The 24,680-nt window shown below is 35.8% G+C and overlaps 1 protein-coding gene across 1 annotated transcript in view; it reads left to right on the plus strand.

Annotated features, from left to right (window-relative positions):
- The first annotated feature begins 2,632 nt into the window (after positions 1–2,632).
- LOC121739933 (integrin alpha-PS3-like) overlaps positions 2,633–24,680 on the plus strand; it is a 32,786-nt gene continuing 10,738 nt past the window's right edge. Inside the window, exons 1-16 of the mRNA XM_042132557.1 lie at positions 2,633–2,833; positions 3,655–3,794; positions 4,059–4,159; positions 6,968–7,082; positions 7,976–8,131; positions 10,208–10,312; positions 10,792–10,880; positions 14,396–14,623; positions 17,979–18,093; positions 18,832–19,005; positions 19,620–19,799; positions 20,700–20,824; positions 21,398–21,461; positions 21,994–22,141; positions 22,488–22,734; positions 23,898–24,004. Coding sequence (XP_041988491.1) covers positions 2,688–2,833; positions 3,655–3,794; positions 4,059–4,159; positions 6,968–7,082; positions 7,976–8,131; positions 10,208–10,312; positions 10,792–10,880; positions 14,396–14,623; positions 17,979–18,093; positions 18,832–19,005; positions 19,620–19,799; positions 20,700–20,824; positions 21,398–21,461; positions 21,994–22,141; positions 22,488–22,734; positions 23,898–24,004 — 2,240 coding nt within the window. The 5' untranslated portion in view covers positions 2,633–2,687. The remainder of the gene's footprint in view (positions 2,834–3,654; positions 3,795–4,058; positions 4,160–6,967; positions 7,083–7,975; positions 8,132–10,207; positions 10,313–10,791; positions 10,881–14,395; positions 14,624–17,978; positions 18,094–18,831; positions 19,006–19,619; positions 19,800–20,699; positions 20,825–21,397; positions 21,462–21,993; positions 22,142–22,487; positions 22,735–23,897; positions 24,005–24,680) is intronic.

Below are 24,680 nucleotides of genomic sequence, written 5' to 3' on the forward strand. Positions count from 1 at the left end.
TTCACCAGATAGTAGCGTAATCGGTGGCTGCTGGTGAGTCATGGGGACTCTCGTACTTGGCCCATGATGTACTCTCAGAGAAGTTGATTCCTAGGCAGATGGCGAACCTACGTAAATTGGTCGCGTTTTGTCGAACCCAGTTAACAGATCACGAATTACATAGAATTGACAATATATTTCGACCAATCGACGATAGTTTGTTAACTTTCTTTTAATCAATTTCTTTGATGGTACAAGCGATGGTACTAACGTGTAGAGGAGCATTTTCGTCTAGAATTGTCAATTGCCCAAGATTGTCTTAGATTTGACATGTTATAGAACTTCGCAATGATGTGGCGAGGCAGTAAACCATTTTCATCTGCCTGATCTATCATGATCCATGACGCCTAACATGGATACTGTTACTACTAACATCAATACTGTAAATTCTTTTTTTTTTCTATGGACGCTTCACACCACGTCAGTCTGGCCCCGTGGTAAGTACCTGAAGGACTTGTGTTACGGGTACCAGATAACGGAAATATATTTAATACTTGTATACTATACATATATTTAAGATTTTTATTATATAATGATACACATCAATGACCCAGGAACTTTTAAAACTTTTTGTTCCGTCGGCGGTATTCAAACCTGCGATCCCCGGCTTGAGCTACCAAAAGCCCACCAACTAAGCCACAGAGGTCGTCTTTTATTTTCAAATGGGCTCTTAAGTGATAGATGCAAAGTACATGAACATATTTTCAGAATACTCTGCCCAGCAGTAAAAATTAGTGTAGGCCGAGTGCCGACAAAAAGATAAATGTATTTACCTATCTTTACCAAAATCTTAAAGCATCTCTGTCTGCTCAAATAGATGCTTATTATTTAAAAAGAAAATATAATATCATAAACAACCCTAAAAAATATGTCAACAAATAATGCTTACAATATTTGTTGACTATTAGATATTATGTAGTTTAATTGATGCATTAGGTACAAAGAGGACTAGGCATAATATGAGATAACAATAATGTTACCCGTTACAAAAATAACTTCTACCATAACGTCCATTACTGTTCAGAAGTTTAGTTCATCAACAATAATTATCCACATTCCACAATAATTAATTCTGCCGAACCCTCCAGCCCTAAATAACGGTCATAGTTCGTTTTCTTAAAGAAAAACGTCTCTATTAAACGAACTGGTACTATGCCAAAATAAGTGCTACCCTTAGATAAATGATTGGTCTCGCGCGCGCGCTCGACTAGATACTACGTTGTATAGAAAAAACAGAATTCCTAATGCGGCAACCACGTGGCAACTCAATATTGTAGTGTGTGTAAAACAATGCACAAATATTGTTGTGTGCGTAGATAATCGGGTTGCCAGATACGTGACTGGTGCCCAATCAATGGGGAAAAATTAGTTGCTGTGGTCTTGTAATTTATTATTATTGTTAGTAAGTGCTGATTTTTCAATCACCAGATAAACTTTACCATTGGAATAAAGTCCATCCGAAAAGAATGCGATAAAATAACAACGTTGTTTAGGTCAACGAAATATAAAAGGTACAATATTGATGAGAAAATGATACAAAAACAATGGTAGGAAGTTTAACGAAAGTTAAGAATGAGTCATAAAAAAGCAAATGTTAAATTTGTTTACTCATTTGTTACTGTATTGTGTACATAAAATATAAACTGTATTTAAGATTTTTATTATAATATGATACTCATAATTCATATTTATTAATACACATTCATGATCCAGGAACTTTGAAAACTTTTTGTTCCGTTGGCGGAATTCGAACTAGCTACCCTAGCTAGAGATTTCAATGCGCTCATCCACTCAGCCACTATGTATATATATAAAAAAATAAGATATAATAAATAAATACATAAAAATCACAATCTCAGAAAAAATTGAAAAATTTTAGATTATGGCAATTGGCAACACTGAACATCAAGCGATACTCCGATCCGAATTTTCAGGTTTATATTATTTTTCTGTGTTTACGACGATTTACGTAATACTCGTATTTAGTGATGGTATGGGATACCAGTATCTTTCTTGTTTCTTGTAGTGTTATTATTGCGTAGTCTTACTACGCAAACTGGCGTTTTGCTACGGACGTAGCTTAAAATTACGAAAGTTATCGACACATCTACCTCACCCGAAGCTTGCGGCGCGACTGGCGCGGTTACGCCCGATGTGGCGTATGATTTGTTGCCGCATTTTTCAAGTACTCCGACGGTATCTAGTAGTAGCGCACGCGCGAGACCAATTATTCATCTAAGGTGCTACCTAAATCTCCGTTTGCACATAAATTAATTTACCGCGTATATAATAACTGTCCATTTTGCTACAATGAAAACTTTATTACATGATTTCAAGGGACCTAAAGGGGCACACAATCAGACAGATATTATTAGCATCATAATACTAGTATAACATAATATACTTAATATGGATTATATTAATATATCAGTTTTCAGCTAACAAATATTTGCTATAAACAGGAAAATTGATATCCTGAAGTGTCTGAAAACCACAAGATCAAGCACAAAATTCTCCCACAATAAAGGGATATTTATGGTTCGCTGACATCACTATCAGCATTCGGTATCCTCTCAGTCATGTCACATTATCGTGCACTAGCAGTTACTGTTATATTTTAATTTATTGTGGGAATCGAATCCATCGTAATGTGGGGGTGGAAAGTAATTTTGTTTGTGACCATAAGCATGAGTGTTAATGGTTTAGAGGTGTACCACTTGAGCTCAGGAACAATGTTTTTTCCGGACGATTCATCTGAGCATTTTGGATATACTGTGGTGCTTCGGCCGAACGCGTAAGTAATATTTATATTGACACATATTAGTACCGACTACACTGAATTTTTAAAAGCTCACGTATGAGCGAAGGTCCGTTGTAGGCTGTAGCATTATTGTTGGTTGGCAATAATGTTGAAAAGTGATAGAGTGGTAGCGCGTTTAAACTTGGTATGAAACCGCCTCTGAGCTTTCTCCAAAACGTGATGACTAGGCTATAAAATGCACTTGATCTACATAATTTAGAACGTAGAGGCCAAACACCAAAACATGCTTACACATATTATATTATTTGTATAGGGTTTTTTTTCCAATTAAAATCTAAAACTCTGCCAAAATGTGTACAATTTCCAGTGAAATATAGGAAGAATTTTTGTGATAAACAAAACCGCTATCGGTGTATTGAAAGAACCGGAGGCAATCAGAGCCGATCGCTGGGGAAATTATCTTATACCGACGCCGAAATGTTTATCCAGAGATTATATCTCGACTGAACTAAATCCGGATAAATTCCGATTTTATTGTCTTCTCCTTTAGAATTAAATTGAGCGCCTTTAAAATAGCAAAGACGACGTATTTTGTTACTGAGATGAACATTAAAATAGGAACGTTTTATTATATACTATCAGAGAAATTGATTCACGTACAGATGACGGACCTACGTAATTCGGTCGGGTTATGACAAGCCTAACATAATAAATAATATTATTGTCATATGGACAAAATACGATCAAATAAGTTCACTATCTGCTCTACACTACCAATTGTTGAGATAATGTATGTGTAGGATTTACAATATTTAATTTTTTTTTAAAAGATGAATCAATATGTCTTTTTCTAGTCTTATTGTTGGAGCTCCAAAAGCAAAAAGTAGACTAGACGGCTTGAAAAATATATCATCAGGCCAAGTATTCATCTGCAGCCTAAAAGATTTGGTGACAAAAAAAATTGCTTGTTTACCTTTAGGAGAGCAAAAAATGGGTAAGCATTTTTAATTGATTTTATTAAAATATTTTTGACCAAGATTCAATTCCTTATTTATTTACACAAAATATCTTAATATTCAATAATAATAATAATAATATAGTCCTCGAACCGGTGCAGTGGTAAGAAATAAGTGTCGATGTTCGGTTGTTTTTTTTTTAAAGAATTAACTCTGAATAATATTGATTTCTTTTTTATTGATTTTAATATTGTAATCAATAGTAGTACTTGGCGACATTATAACGTTTTTGATACTTTTAGAGCGGGACCCCGACTTTCAGAAACTCCGAAGAGAGAATTTTCTTCGAAATGACATGTGGTTTGGCGGTACCGTCGCGGTTGTTCCACAAAATATGTTACTGGTAAGCTTTTAAAGATGCTCGTTGTTGATTCATTGTTGGTTATTATTAGTTTTGGCTAGTTTTTATTATTCGTAGGTTTTGGCTCCCTACCTTTAAATTTGAGCGAACGCTTTAGTGTCTAAACACACTAGGCCGAAGTTACGCGTTAGACACTTAGACACGACAGACTTAAGACAGACTATTGCTATACAAATTATATGTTGTGTATGCTGTGCGCACCATATATTTTAATCTACTTTCTATTTTACCGCCGCTAAAATATAATCATTACTTACTCAATTTTAATCTAATGAAGATTGAATCATTCATTCCATATAATATTCCGTTTAACTCTTCATTAAAATAAAGTTAAGTGATCAATAAAATATATCTCTGACGGCCGTACTCAGAGTGGAACATTATGTGATTAACCCTTTAACCGCCGAGCTTAAAATCAATTGTCGTGCCTATAGCGCCGGCACCATAAATCGAAAAATGTATACTTACCTACAACAAATAGTGATGTGCAATACTTATCTTTTTCGATGTCGATAATTTATTTATAATTTGTATAAAGTATAAACTGATATCTAGTATTTGAATCCATAATGTTGTTAGTAAATATACAACGCTGGCAAAAAGGAAGAAGAAGCCCGCCGCCCGCAACCATCGCGGCACCGCGCCACGTCCGTGCCGCGCCATATGTACCTGAGCTGCGTCTGCGGAGCGAGGTCCCCGTGACGCCCCTGTACATATTCCGCCTGCACTGGTCCATGGAGGTCGAAGACGTCGTGGACTACATCAGTAAGAAGACATCCCTCCACTTGAGGGTCGAGCGTCTGCAGTCTCGCCACAAGGTCAACTTCAGTTCCTTTGTGGTGAGAGTACCGACGCATCTTCTCCCGACCTTTGAAGCGGAGGAAATCAGCGTAGCTAGCACGGGGTTTCCCAGTCGATTCTTCGGAAGAAAGTAATGGCAGTTTCTTTCCCATGTCTACATATCTTATTCCCGAGCATGGCACCACCCATCGACTTGAGTTTCAGTGGACAAAGACAAGAAACTCTTTCCATAGCAACCATTAAAGCAACGGCAATTTTTTTTTTGACATTTAGTTTCTTGGTTCTTTTTTTTTAATTATGGCACCTCGGCTATAAAACCATGGCCAGTGTCGAGTAAATGGCGGCAAATTCAAAAAAATCGACGTGTAGCAACCTTGTCTATAGCCGGAATTATAGTTTTGATCTACGAAATACGAATAATAAAAACTAAGGAACTTTATTATTCGTAGTTTGTAGATCAAAACTATAATTCCGGCTATAGACAGGGTTGCTATACATCGATTTTTTGAATTTGCCGCCATTTACTCGACACTGGCCACGGTTTTATAGCCAAGTGCCATAATAAAAATAAAAACAGAATCAAGAAACTAAATGTCAAAAGCGGATCGTCATGCTTGACATATAGATTTTCAAAAGCAAAAGATATCGAGATATGAAAGAAACTTTTACTCCAATGTTTTTCCGGTAAAACTGTCAAAATTTAGTTTCTTTCGTTTGTCTACGTGCTTGTGCTAGCTATGCTGGGGGAGACTCCGGAATGAAGCGCGCGTCACGTCGCCGTTAATTCGTGATAATGTGTAGTTGTTAAGTTTATATAATTTTTATCTATGTAAGTCATTAAGGTATATATTGTATGGGCCTACGTAGCCTGATTTAAATAAATAAATAAATAATTAGATAAAAATAGCTTGACTAGTGAAGTGACATAATTCCAGATATTTGTTATTACATTTCAAATACCTAATATTAGTTTCATACTTTCCACGGATTAAATAATTGAGTTGTTTAAATATATAACCTACTACAAAGATTTTCAATAGTAGATCGATATCCCATCCCCTTTTCACGCATACAATTTCATCTAAATGTCGTAGCAGACAGACAGATAGGAAAGCGTTACTTTGTAATTTATTGTAATTTTATTTCTAATTTAAGTATCCACTACAATCACATTTATCGATAGCATCATCACAAGCACAACACTAGTGGAAAATTCTAGAAGGCGGCACTCGCTTATGACGACAGAAGCGGTCGTCTTTTTCCGACCGTGGCGCAGGGTGTGCTGACAACATTCGTTTCTAAACATTGGCTAGGGATGGGAATCGTCAATTCAATCACTGAATTTTTTATTCTATATTTATTATAAATTAAGTAAAACAAACACGTTTATTTGTTCAGTAACCTTTGCTTTATTTGTTTTATAATAAATTAGTTAGTAAAAACAGAAATGTTTTAATTTATGTGGATTTTTGTATCAGTAAATTATTGCTTATGTCCCGTCCCTACTATCGGATTTTTCCGACTCGGGCGTTGGACATCAATACACTTTTCTAAGAATATTTTCGGTTATTTATTTAACTTTAGACATTATTTTTAGGTCTTCTAATTATGAAACTAAAGTGTAATCAATTGTAAATTATTATTTCGTTAACTATTTACCAAGTATAAACATTATTTTAATATAAAACAGTGCTATCAAACAAAAAAGGCAGATTAACCGAGTAGTGTTACTGGTCGTAAATATCCGACCTTGGCGAAATGGGCACGAAAATATTTGTCGGATTATTCCGACCTTGGCGGCTAAAGGGTTAATTCAAAATTTTGACATAAGCCCCATACATTATCTGTCAAACTCTACATTAAATTGAAGGTTAATCATAATTAAATGTCTCTGAGTACGGCGGTTAGTCATCTGATCGCGGTCGTTAGTTGGTTAAGAATAACCTCCTCCTTTTTTGAAGTCAGTTAAAAAGTGTGATAATTTTAAAGGTATGCGCACCACGATGGGCTGTCCCACACTCGGACACTCATTTACTAGCGAACGGAGCTTGCTTTATACAGTCGAGGAGTCAACACCAACTTTTAAAACCATTAAGCCAATTTGGTAAGTTCTAAACTATTCCATTAATTTTTTACTCTTTTCAATGTGCATGAAACAAGGCATATCTGAGGCTTAAAACATCGAACGGTACGCAATAAAATCCCTTAGATTGAATCGCGTAATTTACGGACGCCTCAAATTCAATTAGGCGAATGCTAGACGCTCGATATCGATATTAGTTTGGTATCTATTTTTTAAGTACACTTTACGCAATACTGTGGCAATACTGCTCGATAAATATCGTGATGATCATCCAAATGTCATGATATCGTGAAGTATTCGCTTTACAAATAATTATAGACCCAGATCCCAGTGCAGGGGGATCAGACATAACTTACTCTCCCATGGATGAAACCTTAGGTTCTTAGTAGTGCCTCATGTACTTAGATTACCAGCGTATTTGTGGCGCTCTACTTGTGTCACCTGGGCAGGTACCTACCAGCTGAGAAAAGTGACAAAAAAATAGTCTCATTTAACTTCAATTATCATCTTAAATATATAATTTGTAGAATATTATTCTGAACTAGTATTATGTAGTGTAAGACACTTTATTTGGACTAAAACTTTTGTCAGACGCTTTTAAAATAAATTCGTTGGTAAATAATTAGTTTAAAAGGCGTTATTTTTATTTTATAAATTTATATAACGCCTTAGAAAACAATAATGTAAGAATTTATATTCTACTAGCTGTTGCCCGCGACTTCGTCCGCTTCAGCATACTATAATAACAAAGATGAATAATTTCTCCCTTTTTGTGGTTCCTTACCCAAAAGGTTAAAAAAGGAACCTGATCACAAAGATATTTCGGCCTGTCCAGGCATAGAAAGATGACAAAGTGCAATTCACTTTGTGACCTTTTTGGGTGTGCTATTAATCGTGGCACTTCTATTTTCTAGGCCTTCAGGCGTATGTGTGTGATGGCTCTAGAAAAGAATATAGGGAGTATAAGAACCAAAATATAAACTACTACGCCTACGCCCAGGCCGGGTTCTCATTGAAAGTCACCAATACGACCATTTTGATGGGAGCGCCTGGACTTCTTCAATGGACAGGTATGTTACAGTAACGATATAAGATTTTATACAATTCTGTAATCTATACAAGGGAAAAAATACATTTGAAGACCACACAGGAAAAACAAGGAATGTCAAAAAAGTACAATTAAGAGAAAAACAGTTTTTAAAGTTTGAAAGTCTATATTTCTTTCATTTAAGACTCTTTTAAGTGAAATATTGAAACAATGTATTACTATGTTAACATAATATTATGCTTCTGTACTTCTAAAACTTGATTTATTTAAATAAGTTTTAAGTTATGGTTCAGAATCTGAAATTATTGACTACACTCCATAGCTGAAACCATCGATGCCATTGACATTCCTGGTTTTTGCATTGCATTGACATTCCATCCATCCATCGATGCCATTGACATTCCTGGTTTTTGCATTGCATTGACATTCACTATAACAGCTCAATTATAAATAGAACATTAGAAATAATTTACATTTCTATATAACTTTTATAATGCATAATAATAATAATATTATAATATTAAACATAATATATATTTAGCTTTTTATTAAATATTTTGGCTTTAAGTTCTTTAAAACAAATAAAGTGTCAAATTACAACAACTACAACGGTTTTTAAGAGATTTTACCCAATTCTGATTTTTGTAATAGAATCTTTCCCTAAAAAGCTAACAGATGGCATTAAAAAGTCAGTTTCACAAAATAGGTGACATTCCTTGTTTTTCCCGTGTGGTTTTAGTATTCTTAACTAGATATCCCGCGCGGCTCCTCCCGCGTAAATTAGGAATTTTACGGAAACCGTACATTTTCTCGCAAAAAAAATAGTTTAAATGTCCCTTCACGTGGTTTACTTTATATCTGTGCCACTATCATATACAATTATACACTATACACTAAGACTGGAAGAATTTTTTAAATCGGACTATTAGTTCCTGATCCTGCGCGTTCAATCAATCAAACAGACAAACTCTTCAGATTTATAATATGAGTACGGCTTAGATTTTTTAAAATCACTTGACAAACTCAAGTCTCGATCTAAAAGACTATGAAAAGTACCAATAATAGGGTCATACAGGACGATGCATGGTTTAATGGTTTATGGTAGTGATGATGATGATAAAATACGTGAATGTAATTTCCATAGTAGCATATGCTTTCCGTTCTTAAATCAATGTCGAAACTCTCAAACTTGTATATTATCTATAAAGAATCAGGAGTTCTCCCAGCAGCTCCAACATCCATACATACATACATCCTCAAAAATTTTGCTTTTATAATATTAGTAGGATTTACTCTTCGTAGTGAACTAATACTTATTACTTATTTATGTATTTGTTACCGTTAGAATGCAGAATACATTAACGTGCATATTACCTAGGTAATCTGCAGATTCCCCGAACCATCCGTCCGTTAAAGTGTGAAATTTAAATAAAAAAGCTTATATTTGCATTTTACCTAGTTAGTTTGCAATTCTCTTTCTTCGTAAAAGTCCTAAAAAGCTTGAACCTAAGACTGTTGTTGTTTTGATTGGTTTTTTCTATCTTGGTGATTCGAGTTGATACGATCTTATATATTTTGTTAGTTGAGTAACATTTTACTTTTAATTTATTCCTTTGTTTATATGTCTAAAAATTATATTAAATAATTTTCTACAACTAAATAACATGTTTTATTCAAACAAGAACATGTTTTTTGTTATTTAATGAGAACAGAATAAACTTTTTGCACTTTAACTGACTCACCCAGATAATCTGTAGAATACCTTGTTAATCTGCAGTCTCACTGGTTTACGAACATTAATATTAATGTTGTTAATATTATGCAAAGCTATATTATACTCTATTAGTATTTATTATTCGTAACACTCTACAATCTACATTCAAGAATCAAGAGGTCCTCTAGTGGGTGAAACGTTCATTCTGACTCGAAAAAATGTACGCTAGATGCTACGTAAACTATTCACTCCTTAGATCTTAAAAAGTACTTTTACGATTATTTACAAAAATTCGCATATACTTGACTCAGACGTAATAATCATCCATATTGTGGGTCCCGGAAAGTATCAACTTTTTAAAAAAAATTGTTGTTGATATTTCAGGAGGTGTTATCGAATATGAGTACTCCCCGGGCATGTTCCATTTTGAAAGAAGACCAGTTGTAAATCCATATAATGTTGCAGATTTGGGCCCAGATGATTATTTTGGTGCGTGATTTTTTTACATTTTTTTTTAAGTTTAATAAGCCTGGAAGAAAGACTCAGATACTTAGTAATTGACGCACTACCTAAAGCTAAAGGTCTTCTGGCAGTTTAGATAATACATGCTTAATACACTTCTATTAATAAAGAAATTGAATTCATTATGATTTCAGTGTAAGAAAAAATACTCTGGATTTAGCGAGTATAATAATTTATCATTATATTATTTCATTTTAACCGCGCAGCAGATGAGAAATAATTGTTGAGCCGATCACATATTTAATTTTGTCAGCACCGTTACGGTGCGGATGAATCCGCGAGGTTTCACATCATATTAACATAATAATATCATACAACGAATCCTAGAATGCGGCGAGAACGGCGCGTACTTGCTGATAAATGTGCGATCGCCTTAACAGAGTATTTATTTTCAATCCCCTGTAAAAAAAGAAGGGGGTTGCATATTCAACGTAAGATTGTTTTAGGTTATAGTGTAGAGGCTGGTGTGTTTGGAAGCGATGGCTCTACCTTGTATGTTGCTGGCGCACCACGATCCAGCTCAGGATACGGCTTAGTAAGTTACAAACAAGGGAAATAAACTTTTATTGTTACATCATTTCAATAGAATAATAATAGTTAAGATTATAAAGTTAACATTTACAAACTGTATACTTATTTGATTAATATAAACTAAAATTATTTAAAAATATCGTTTGTTTTTGACATGAATGTATATAATATATCAATCAAAGACACAAAGTTTACCTAGCTGGTGATGTTGGTGGTGGTTATCACCTCTGACTGACACATACAATGTAATTACATACATTTTTAACAATTTTAATTTTCTATAAATCTCATCGTACTTTGTACTAATCAGGGCGAGCGAAATGAGCCCTACTATATCCCACAACCTGAGCACTTTTGTGGTACACTTTATAAAAACTATCACGCCTATTGATTTGTTCTTTAGTTAACATAGTAATTTTTATTTATATGTAGATATTGTGTTTAGGGAATGCAATCTTGATCTTGCAAGATCAAGATTCCACCAAGATCTTGAGTGATTTTCTAAGATTCAATCTTGAAAGCCATCAATCCTGAATTTCGAAATCCTTTTCGCGATCTTGACAAAATAGTCCAAGATTGTAACAAGATTTCGAGATTTTCAGATTGTTCATCCGTCTGCGCTGCAAAGCGCGAACCACAGATCAGGGTATATATAGTAGACAGATAAGCGCAGACGACAGACTATCCGTGACGCACTTTTTAGTCCGTGGAAATAGAACCTATGCAATTGCCAAATTATATGCAGTAAAGGCTGTCACAGACAGAGCAGGTAATGTCATATTAATATACATTACATCCCGGGATGTATATCTTTACATTATATTAATGTATCACACACACAACAGGTAACTGGTAATGTAATGTATCTTTCCCTACATTTCAATGGTAGCCGCCCCGCTTGACGCACATTTCAGCTGCTAAAGTGTTATACAGGCTGTTCTTATTTTTAATGTTGTAATACTATGGCCTTTCGAGTTACTTGCTATTAGATACACTAGATAGTTCATCAAAAGAAGATTCGGATTGTAATTTTGATGCGCGCATTGTTACATATTGTGCCAAAATACATAACGATGTGGATTGAAGATATTTGATTGAAAATATAGGCTCTGCGGAACAGACTGCCTGCAGTTCCTGCTGTGAAGTGCTGTTCTAAGGTGGCAAGTGGCAACACTGTATGTATCTATCTATCATACACATATAATATAATCACAGAAATTTTTGAACACCCTATGAAGAGAAGAGATGTATCGTAATATACAGAAAAATATTGAGATGTATTGAGATGTATCAAAATATAAATGTATATTTTCATATAGCTCTGTATGTTAAGATACGAAGATGTAAAAATATACATTATAGCTGCTGTGTGTGGTCTCCTGACGATTTATATAGAAAGATGTATTGAGATGTATCGAGATGTATCGTGCTATAATATACATCTTTACATTACCTCCTCTGTGTGTGACAAGCTTAACGCACACGTCTGCGCTGCGCGTTGTGTGCGTGTCAACCGTAAGATTGTAAAAACCACGAGATTGTAATATGACTAAGGGCCGATTTTTCAATCCTCAGATAAACAGACAGATAGTATTTATTCGACAGATAGCAAGATATTGAATTTTTCAATCGTCAGATAGGACTTAACCGGCGAATAACCCCGCTAACTGAGGAATAAAACTATCCGTCGCGTGAACCACCACATAACCGCTATTAGACAGATAGTTTCACATCGACATTGGTAATTGGTATGTATAACCAGAGACCAGTATATACATATTTATTCCTCTATGATAACTATCTCTTTAAGGATATTTTCGATGAAATTGATGATCTGGCAATTGAAGAAGAGGCCATAATAAACGAATATATTATGAATCGTATGAATCCTTTGGAAAGAAAAGTAAGAATCGTCAGATCGAGGCCTGATCATTATAACATGTGGGATCCAAAAGATTTTCATTTAGAGTTTTAAAAGAATCTGTGCTACATTTGCTTTCTCTTATAGAATATAAAATTAAGCACGAAACACAGTCAATAAATACCCTATCAGGTACCAAATACCATCCTAATACAGTTGGTGCAGTTCAAAAAGTCTTTGTTCGACACAGCATCTTTTTATTTTCAATCACAATAGTTAATAAACAACATGTGCACAGTCGTCAATTCGAACGAAACAGACAAATAACCCAAAAACAATGAGACTGAGTCTGTCTTGCTCTAACAATAGAGTATTCAATATATTTGTTTCAACTGTGTAAAGTGCGAGTTGCCAGACTTTAAAAATTCAGTCAGATAGTTATTTATGGAATTAATGACATTTGAAAAATTGACTATGACTTATTCGACGGTTAAACCACCGAATAACTTTATTCTTCAGTTAACTATCCGACATTTTATCTCAGGATTGAAAAATCGGCCCTAAGTGATGGATTGTAAGCAACCAGTTTTCCGGTGGTTTTAAATTAATTATTTCGTATTTAAAATAACTTCAATGCCCAATGGTATGAGATGTATAACATAAAATAAAATTTAGATATACTTAAAGTGCTGTTTGAATGTTCGGTTAGTAAAATTAATTTATTTATAATTCAAACTGCACTTTAAATCTAAATTTTATTCAATGTTATACATCAAATTTACAGGCAATTGAAGTTATTTTAAATACGAAATAATTAATTTAAAACCACCGGAAAACTGGTTGTTTACAATCCATCACTTAGTCATATTACAATCTCGCGGTTTTTACAATCTTACGGTGACATGCGCATATAATTTGGCAATTGCATAGGTTCTATTTCCACGGACTAAAAAATGCGTCACGGATAGTCTGTCGTCTGCGCTGCGCCGATTTTTATGTTTCAAAAAAACTTGAATTTGTAAAAACTAAGTAGTTTATATAACAACGAGCTTTTACCCGCGGCTTCGCTCGCGTTAAGAAATATTATTATATACACACTTTCATACCCTATTTTTACCCCTTGGGGTTGGAATTTATCAAAATCCTTTCTTAGCGGATGCTTCGTCATAATATCTACCTGTATGCAAAATTTCAGCCCGATCCGTCCAGTGGTTTGGGCTGTGCGTTGATAGATCACCATGTCTGTCAGTCACCTTTGAATTTTATATATGTAGATACTCAATTTTCTCAAAAATAAATTCTTTGAAACATTACATAATATATTACATAATATTAAAATACTGGTTACTATCAATTTGCAGCAAAAAAACGCTTTTTTTTTCAATTATTCTGCTCAATCTCGAAAATCCTGAAAATCTTGATTCGCGACCAAGATCTCGACCCGAATCTCAACAAGATCTCGAACTGACCAATCTTGATTCAGAAAAAAGACGCCAAGATCTTGAGTAGTCAATCTTGGTCCAAGATTGCATTCCCTAATTGTGTTATCATCAATCAGTCAAGGTTTTTTATAAGTAGATGTGTTATCATCAGTCAGTAAAACAACGCGAGCCCTCACAAAGCTCGGCTTTTAGCTAGTAATAATATTATGCTTCTAGGTTTTGATCTTCAAAATATCAACAAAAACGACGGATACAAACTTTCACGTTAAGGCGAGGATACGAGGCAAACAGTTGGGGTCATATTTTGGTGCAAGTTTACTCTGCACCGACGTAAATGGTGATGGTGTCACCGACTTGCTGGTGGGTGCACCAAACTTCGTCACCAAAAATGGCGGACTACCATACGATCAAGGAGCTGTATTTGTTTACATAACGAAACAACAGGTATTTATATTTCTAAGTCTACTAAAGTGTATAATGTATATACTTTAGGTACACAAAATACATTTAAAATAGATAATTTCAAAGTGGCTTTTTTAAATTTAAAACATTCTTACTTATTATGTTATGATTTTTCTAAATATAATTTCTTGCTAGTAATTATAAATTTGAAGTTACATAATAAACTACATTATGTCTAGTTCCTACAATAATTATTTTATTTTTATTTTTTACAAAATGTAAAATAGCTGAAAACGTTAAAGGATAATATTGTTATATAATTTTCAAAAGATACGTAGGTTTCTAGTAATTGACAAAAATATTATATAGAAAAAAAACGGTTTCTTAACAACATTTTAATTGCAAATCCCTTTTCTTGTTAACTATAATATATTTTGTATATTTTTTGATAATGAAGACATTCGTTTTGTGGCCGTCGATATCACGTCTATTGAGGAGGTTGGAAAAACAAAATGTCGTGACACCCTCGTCTCTTGTTCGCTCGAAATTCTTGAATCGTTATCTATCAAAATATATCAGCTTACGTTGTTACTCAATCTGAGCCTAGGGCAGCCATGTTTTGCCCTCGAAAGCTTCCTTAAGAGGATACACCAGGGGCTAGAGAAATGAAAAAAAAGTACGTGTAATATCTATAGCTGTCTCCCTTACCTCAAGCCTATACCGCAGAACGTTATAGAGACAACTGCAGAAAATCCAGAAAATCAACGATTCGTTGTCCCCTGATTCCTTCTCCAAAACTTAACCGATTTAAGTACTTTTTTCATTAAAGATTTAAAAAAGGCTTGAGCTGTGTTCCTATGTTTTGCTTTTTTTGTATAATCTAGCCAAATCTGTTTTCTGGACGTTTGAACACAGCGGAAAATCTGGCCATTTTTTTAGGTTTTTGAACGTTCATATCTTATTTAATAATTAAATTATGAAAAAAAATGAAAACATAGGGACATTGTATTAGTGGCCGTAGATATTCAGGAAAAAAATTTTTAACTCTACTAGCATTAACCAGGGAGGAAACAGGGGACAACGTTTGTATGGAAAAAATGGCTGTGTGGAATCCTCTTAAGGAGATTCAACCTGTCGAGTCAATTGTTATTGTGAATCTTGATCTAAATTGACATTATTACTTAAAAACCGTTTCTTTTTAAATATAGAACAAAATAATTTAAAACTATTTATTCTAAAGGGTCGACGACGAGACGATCAAACGGTTTGATTCAAACCTTACGTTGCTTGATGCAACCGTTTGATGTCGGTTTGAACGGTTTGTCAAACGACACTGCGCAGTTTCATTCAATAAGCGCTGTCGAGTACACTTCCTGTGATGCAGAAGATGCTGAACGAGGATCGCGATTTTCTTATCTTATGTTTATAACGTTAATGTCCTCCGTCCGAAAAGAAAAGAAAAAGACTGGTCCAAAGAATGGTATTGACTATTGACTAACATAATATCGTTTTACCCACGAACATATTCTACAGAAAGTGCTAGAAACCAGGGTTGCCAGATCAAAGACCGGTCAAATCGCCACTTCGCGATAAAAAGATAGCCCAAAGTAGCCCAATAAAAAAAATACACGGTAATTAAACGTAATGTCAATAAAACGTATGAATAATATTATCATGCATGCTACTGTTCTATTACATTAGAGTTATGTATTTACATGTAATTTAATCAATGTTTTAAGGAGACTTGCTTCGTTTAATTCAATAAGCTTATAATATAACATAAGATTCTAGCTTTAATTGGATACTTACTTGTAAATTTGTATTAGTGGTAACCAGTTGTTTTTATTTTTGGCGTTTTTTTTTTCAACTATAAAAGTGATATATTTAGCAATGAAAATCACCTTCATATTATGTATTTATTTTAAAATTATGTATTTACAAATAAAAAATCTTTTATGCATATTAATCGTCATCTGCTGCAAAAATTTGGATGGTGTCGAGCAAATTACGATCCAACATATCTACTGCCTCTCTCTGCTCCTAAACAGAATGATGTTCATGGATATTCAACAGCCACCCAGTACCCACGCGGCGAACCACAGATTATGAGTGGAAGTGGCCGCGCATAGACAACGCATCGCTGCGTTCGTTGATATTATGGCCGCGTTCACGAAAATACAATAGTAGGCAGTAGCCCAATAGGCAATAAGTAAAAAACCGTGTCGCCCAACAGGCGATAAGTCGCCATTCCAAATTTTTTGTAGCCGCGGGGGACCGCAAAATAGCCCAATTGGCTACTTGTCGCCCAATCTGGAGACCCTGCTAGAAACTACAGCTTCTTTCTTTTTTTTTTCTTCATAATCCAGCACTAAACTAAGCCGGGTATGTTCAAACCTTCAAACGCGTCGGAACACGATCAAACGGCGCGTCAAACACAACGAAAATATGAAATTTCATCAAACATGCTTCAAACACGTAAATGTTTGACAAACCGTTCAAACATGCTTTGTAAACGATCAAAATTATGGTTTGAGTCAAAACAAAATTTACGTGTTTGGGTTAAGTTTGAGTTCCCCATTAGACACGGCGCGATGCCGTCACCATGTTACAGCACGACGCGACGCCGCCACCGTGACAGGGGACGGCGACGCACCGTGTCACGGTGCCGCAAACGGTTCACCACGCGCCCCTATTCTGGGTGAAGGGGTGGAACAGATAATAATAGGCCAAGTGCAAGTTAGGCTCGCTCACGAAGGGTTCCGTACCATTATTATAGAGAAAAATAACCAAAAAATTATGTTTTTTGAATGGGAGCCACCTTAATTATTAAGTTTATTTTAATATTACCATCAATTTTTAAAGTATAAATACAATTGAGTATTTTGTGAACATTTCAAGTGCCTATCTGTTATCATTATTGGTATTGACTATACATAGAGCAAAAAATAGCAAAAATAGTTTTCCTCTGTTTCTGATTCTTTTACAATCTTCGTCTGTAATAACAAGAGAATAGACCTTCGCGATCCATATCCAGATAAGCACTTTCGTTCGAGCGCAAATATCGACTGAATAGGGACGCGGGTCGGCGCACCGTACGCGGCACCGTGACACGGTGCGGCACCGTACCGTATCACGGTGGCGGCCGGCGTCGTGCCGTAACACGGTGGCGGCACCGCGCCGTGTCTGATGGGGACGCGGCCGTAGATGTCATACGCGCCGCATAGATCACGAAATGCGGTGCGTAAGGTGCGGACGAATGTGCGAAGTTTCTTCATTTCACACAACGAATTCTAAGTAATTGTAAATTTGAAGTGTCGCGTCGCGTAGTCTCGCGTAGTGACTAGTGAGGTACCTTAGAAGCTCTGTCGACTATTCATTGACTAACTTCACGTCGTAGGGATCAAACTTCACAATGAAGTTCTCTGGCTACGTGTACGGGTCGGGAGAGAGCGGCGCTCGGTTCGGCACTGCTATGGCTGATATAGGCGACGTTGACAACGATGGCTATAATGGTAAGAGTTAAATAATCTCATGAATCAACGTTTTTTTATACTGCTGAAGTGTGTGCAACACATACACAAGCCTCAATCCAAGCTCTATGATAAAGCTTCTTTATAGGTGCTCCTCCGTTGAAAAAACAAAGGTGTTTGTAATCCAACCATTCACATCTTATGGGGGCGACTAACCCCAGAGTGTCGATTTTATAATTAATGTTTGTACTTGAAAATAAGCTCCGTATTTTTTCATTTTCTAAAATTAGTTACTACATTATATTTCCGAGAATGCGATCTGAGCAAAAACACGATATCTTAAAATTTTCTCGATAGAAAAAAATCACAAAGATGCATCTAATTTTCACGAATTTTTCATTTATTGCCATAACCGTGCATTGAACTAAGTTAATATTTTAACACATTGTATAAAATTCTATCATTGAGAGATCGACCTAGCGGATTTTTAAAATGTTGTATACCTATTTATCGAGTTATTGGCGACTTTGAATTGAAAAAAACTAATTTGGCGATGAATCCGCGTCGTCCCTTTTCACCTGGCATATGAAAGACGGGCGTGAGTGTGAAGAGAAAAGGACGATGTTTGATTTTTTTGGTTAGTCGCCCTCTTAATCCGCGGTGTATGTGAGCTATGCTGAATTTCATTCAATTGAAGTAAAACAAACTCAATAATTCAAAAAGTTTTTTAACGTCTCGTACATTTTGTGCCTTTTATAACCACTGTTTACGGCATTTCAGATATTGCGATAGGGTCGCCTTGGGAAAATTCTGGGCGTGGCGCGGTTTATATCTACAAAGGCAGCCCTACTGGTTTGAAAGCCCAATTTATACAAAAAGTCACCGTGGCAGACGCACGAAGCTTTGGAATTTCAGTCTCCAAAGCCTTCGACATTGATAACAACAACTGCAGCGGTAAGTATGTCTTAATAAATATATTTTATTAACTACTAAAAACAAATGTTTCCATTTCTGGAAACCAGTTCACGTGTTTGAATTCCCTTATAATTCTTAGGCTATCCCGCTCGAGCGATCACCATATAATACGGGAAATTTAACCAAGATTCGGCACCAGTACACTTTTTAGCAAAAATGGGCCCCTATACTCAAACTTCGTTGTCGGTCCGTCTGTCTCTCTCCAGGCTATAGTTCAAGAACGGTAATAGCTAGAGGGATGAAAATTTTCACGGATTAAGTATAACTGTTGTCGCTATAAAAACAAATACTAAAAGCAAAATAAAATTAATACTTAAGGGGGCTCCAATACAACAAACGTTATTTTTTCGGCCTTTTTTGCTCTATAGCAATAACGGCAACAGGTAGGTACTTGAATTTTTCTCAAAATCCTTAGTTATAATATGTGTCCTTTAATATTTAATAATAATATTAAAATAAAATAAAAAATTAAGGGGAGTTCCCATACAAAAACACAATTTTTGGCCTAATTTTGCTCTATAATGGTACGGAATCCTTCGTGCGCGAGTCCGACTCGCACTTGGCCGATTTTTATGTTGTATAATTAATTTCAGATTTAGCTGTAGGTGCTCACAACTCCCGAAGCGCTTACGTATTTAGATGTGTACCCACCGTCCACGTGGATATCTCAATCAAAGTGCCCGATGCTATGAATCTACAGGACAAAGTGTCCAATTTCACTGCGCAGTTCTGCGTAAAGGCAGCCAAGAGCAGAAGAACAAGTAATGCAGCAGGTAACGGTTCTACTGAAAACTAAAATATTTCAGATCTTTTTTTTTTTAATAATATCTACGGACGCTTCACACCACGTCAGTATGGCCTCGTGCTAAGTACCTAAAGGACTTGTGTTACAGGTACTAGACAACGGAAATATACTTATTTAATACTTTATACTATACATATACTTATTTAAGATTTTTATTATATGATACACATATTTAATACACATCCAAGACCCAGGAACTTTTTTGACAAACTTTTTGTTCCGTCAGCGGGATTCGAACCCGCGACCCCCGGCTTGAGCTACCAACAGCCCACCAACTGAGCCACAGAGATCGTCAGTCGTTTGGTAGTCTTTGCTTTGCTATGGCGTTGCAAGTACGACATCTATTCTAAATTCAAATAAGCATTGAAGTACCCCTGGAGATTTTGATATCTGTTTTGTTTTAACTTAATTATCCATACTTAATATAAAACTATAAATGCGAAAATGTGTCTCTCTCTGTCTGTTACCTCTTCACGCCCAAACCGATGAACCCGGTTTTGCTGAAATTTGGTATATGGTCCGGAAATGGATACTTTTTATACCAGGAAAATGTACGGTTCCCGCGCGATAAACGATTTTGGCGCAACGGAGTTGCGGGCGTCATCTAGTATAATATAACTAGATATCCTCTGTCCTTTCCTGGGACTCGAAGTACCCAGCAAAATCAATTCAGCGATTTAGGCGTGAAGAGGTAACAGACAGAGAGACAGACAGATAGACAGACACACTTTTGCATTAATATTTTATAATATTAGTCCATACTAATATTATAAAATATTAATGCAAAAGTGTGTTATCACCCTTTTCAAACTTATCAATTTAACATAATTATAAGAATCAAATCCCTTAACGTATTTCCAAATTTTAGAGCTACGAGCAAAGATATTGATTGATCCAGAAGGTAACAGAGCTAATGTATTGGAGGACTCGGAGTATGACGTCACAATACATCCGGGAATGGAAAATTGTGAGGAACGGACGGTCGAAGTGACGGTAAGGACTCTTTACGTTTGGTTTGTTTACAAGTGAAGCGTATCTATCTGATATCTGATAATATATATATCTGAAGGTAGTAACGAAACAGCTGAGCCATATATGTATATTTACTGGTATGTAGAATTTGTTTAAGTTATAGGGTCAGTAGATTTAAGCCGTGTAGATTCAGAAGCTTGACTCTACATGAGATCACATATCTTTTTCACAGGTTTATGTGATCGTCTCGGCAACATTTTACAAGAAATGTTTTTGGTGGGATAATCTTATTTCAATCTCTCTCATCAAGTTTTATTGTACGGCCCGTTTGCTTTATCTCGTATGTGATTGACCCTTTCTTTAACCTTTTGAGGTGACTATCTGGACTAAAGAAGTTGAAGTAGTTGAATACCTTTCAATTTAGGGCCTTGTTACACCTACCGAGTGGAGTGGCGAGACAGTGCCCTCGGCCAATCAAATTGTCTATTTGCAGTCTCGCCACTAGATAGGTGTAATGAGGCCCGAAAAGAGAACGATTTAATTAGTTTTTAAGAACGTCCAACATTTATAAAACGAATATGAAATTTTTTGCAGCCCACTGCGGATTTATCGAGACCAATTACAATGAGTTTTAAAGTGGAATCGATCGAGACATACGGTATGTTTACAATTGACTATGTCATTAGGTAAGTAAACCTAGCTTCAACTTCCAATCTAGTGTAGGAGATAGTTTTATTTACATTACATCCCATCCACATTACATTAATATTACAAAGGCGAAATGTTGTGACTGTGTAATGTGGATGCTTGCTATTACTTTACTGTTTGCAGATACACTAACTCCACCGTTTTTATCAAATTTGGTATTAAAACATTTTCGTCTTTACATTAACAAAATTAAGGTACTTTTTCCCGAAAAATGCAATATTTCCGTGGGATATTGTATTAATACGTTAAAGCGTACCAATCTAACATTTGTTTTCACTGGCAGCAAATGATAACGCCTTGGTTTTGTCCAGCACATTGATTGGTAACAAGTTGAGTAAACAGACTGGCACTATGGTCGCAAAGATAATTCATTCGTCACTCCACATGGAACGTTTGAATATGGAACAAGCTCCATATTCAAAGGTTTTTATGGAGGGAAAACATAAATAACGGTTTTTATACCTACTGCAAAAATATTTTAGAAAATTCAACGAAGTTCCCGCAACATATAGCGAGGCTGTCGGATGAATCGACTCTACATTCGTCCTTTGATATACAGCTGATGAGGGGATGCGGTGAGGACTTAATATGTAGGCCGCTTTTACAAATGACCCTCAGCCCTTTGGACACGTAAGAACCTATTTCTTGGCATTACCATTACATTAACCTTTTACGTGCGTCATTCAGCAGCCATTTATCTTTTAAGTTTTGTGATTATTTATTTCGGTATTAAATCTAAAATTTTCAAATGTTGGCCAACGATGGTACTGCAACGTATGTTTAACAGAAAATTCTTCAAGTCACAGTTTGTTGCGTCTACATTAATGTTAAACTCCAAATCACTAAAACACCCCCAATTAAATGGCCATTTAGGTATTTGTATGGCCGTTAAAAAATCCAAATAATAATATTAATAATATAAAACATGATATGAAGAAACTGTTAAGAAATTTTAAGATGTGACATGTCCTTTCAGCCCTTACATCCCTGGTACGAATCAGAAGTTCGGCGTAAAGGTCACGGTAATCAACACAGAGGAACCGGCGTTCGGTGCTAAAGTGCAAATAAAGCTGCCTGCGTCTATCAAACGGGAGCCCACTGGCTGTTCACTAGAAGGAGATGGCCCGGAGAAAAATTTAACGTGTACCCTCCCAGCGCCGTTATACAAAAACGTTACCGTCGAGTGGGAAATAGAATTGGAGTACACGCAGGAGACAGACGAGGTATGTTGTAGTTAAGAGGATACACCAGAGGCTAGAGAAATGAAAAAAAAAAAAACACGTGTAATATCTATAGCTGTCTCCCTTACCTCAAGCCTATACCGCAGAACGCGATAGAGACAACTGCAGAAAATCTTCAATTGTTGTCCCCTGATTCCTTCTCCATAACTTAGCCGATTTAAGTACTTTCTTTTTTGCGCGAGTCCGACTCGCACTTGGCCGATTTTTTATGTAACAAAGTCGAAAATAGATTTTGCGTAGACTTTCAAGGCCCTGAGGAGTTTCAACAATGTCATAATCATATTTTTATTATTCAAATAATATTTAAATTAATATATTACTATGTGATAAAAAAACTTTAGGGTGTGCAATGTGTAAGCTGTGTTCCTTATGTAGAGTTAACTGTGAAAGTAGCAGCGCTAAAAGAGCAATATTTTTTGTGATTTGTCAGAACTTTTCCCATACAAAACTTAAATAATAAAAAATCGGCCAAGTGCGAGTCGAACTCGCGCAGAAGGGTTCCGTACCGTTATAGAGCAAAAATAGCCCAAAAATCGTGATTTTTGTATGGGAGCCCCCCCAAACTTTATTTTATTATTAATCTTTTATTACTTTTATTATCAATTATTAAAGTACAAATATAATTAAGGATTTTATGACAATTTCAAGTGCTTAGCTATAGCCATTATTGATATCGAGCAAAAAATAGCAAAAAAATCACGTTTGTTATATGGGAGCCCCTGTCAAATATTAATTTTATTTTGAGTATTTTTTGTTATAGCGGCAATAGACAGCGGACAGCGGAAATACAGTACATTCTGTGAAAATTTCAGAAGTCTAGCTAAAGCCGTTCTTGAGATAAAGCCTGGAGACAGACAGACGGACAGACAGACATCGAAGTCTTAGTAATAGGGTCCTTTTTTACCCTTTGGGTACGGAACTCTAAAAAACGTTACTCCTGAGTCCTGGTTAACAGGGCTGAACCCAGTTGCACAGTGAACTCAATACAGGGGACTCATACCGCATAGTGCATACCCTATGCATCTGCATCTGCACAGCATCACCCTCTAAAGTCTAAACTCTAAAGTATTGTCACTCGCTTTTGTTACAACTTGTATAGTTGTATTTGTATCCAGTACTAATTTTATAATATTATTGTACAACAGGTACTCATTGAAGCTGTATTGGACGAGCCGTTTTTCGATGGTGATGAGAAACATAAAGCCAACGTCTCTATTCCAATTACGCCGAAAGCTAACTTTTTCATAAGTGGGTGAGTTTGGCACAGTTTTTATTTTTTTAAAGCCCTAATGAAAATAGTGACACAAAGGATATGTTTTATCCTGGTCTATCAACGCCCTCATCCAATATCACAGACGAGGACAAATCATTATAAATATTTTATTAGTAAGGGCGACAGAGTACAATGACTGTTTTATTTCTATGGTAGCGACTAGAAGGCGCCAATACCACTAGAATTCACTGCTGGAGCTGCCCATGGTCTTATCACTATAAAATTGTCGACGTAAGCAACGTTGATAATATTCTAGTGATTCAGCGAATATCTACAAGTGATGCTGGCGTCCGCTACTGTATTAATGTCAGGGGTTCCCAAACTTCTTTTGGCTACTGCCCACTTTAAAATGCCTGATAGACGTACGAACTTAAAGTACGCGGGTTTTAAGTTCGCGAACTTACTCGGCTCGCATCGGTGACACACGAGAATCGCTCACACTGGATTACCATGCCCCCAGGCTCGCGGGTCGCGGCTCTTTGCTGACAAACAGGCGGTTAAGATCGTCGAGCCATAAGTCCGCGTACTTACTCGCACGTCTGTCCATCCCTTGAGAGTAAATTTTAGTGCCCCTATTTTACACGTGCTTAATAACCACTAAAACTTTAAATTAAATTAATTAATTATAACCATCCGAGACTCTACACACGCCTCT

This window comes from Aricia agestis, chromosome 2 (genome assembly GCF_905147365.1).
Source record: "Aricia agestis chromosome 2, ilAriAges1.1, whole genome shotgun sequence".
Lineage (NCBI taxonomy): Eukaryota > Metazoa > Arthropoda > Insecta > Lepidoptera > Lycaenidae > Aricia > Aricia agestis.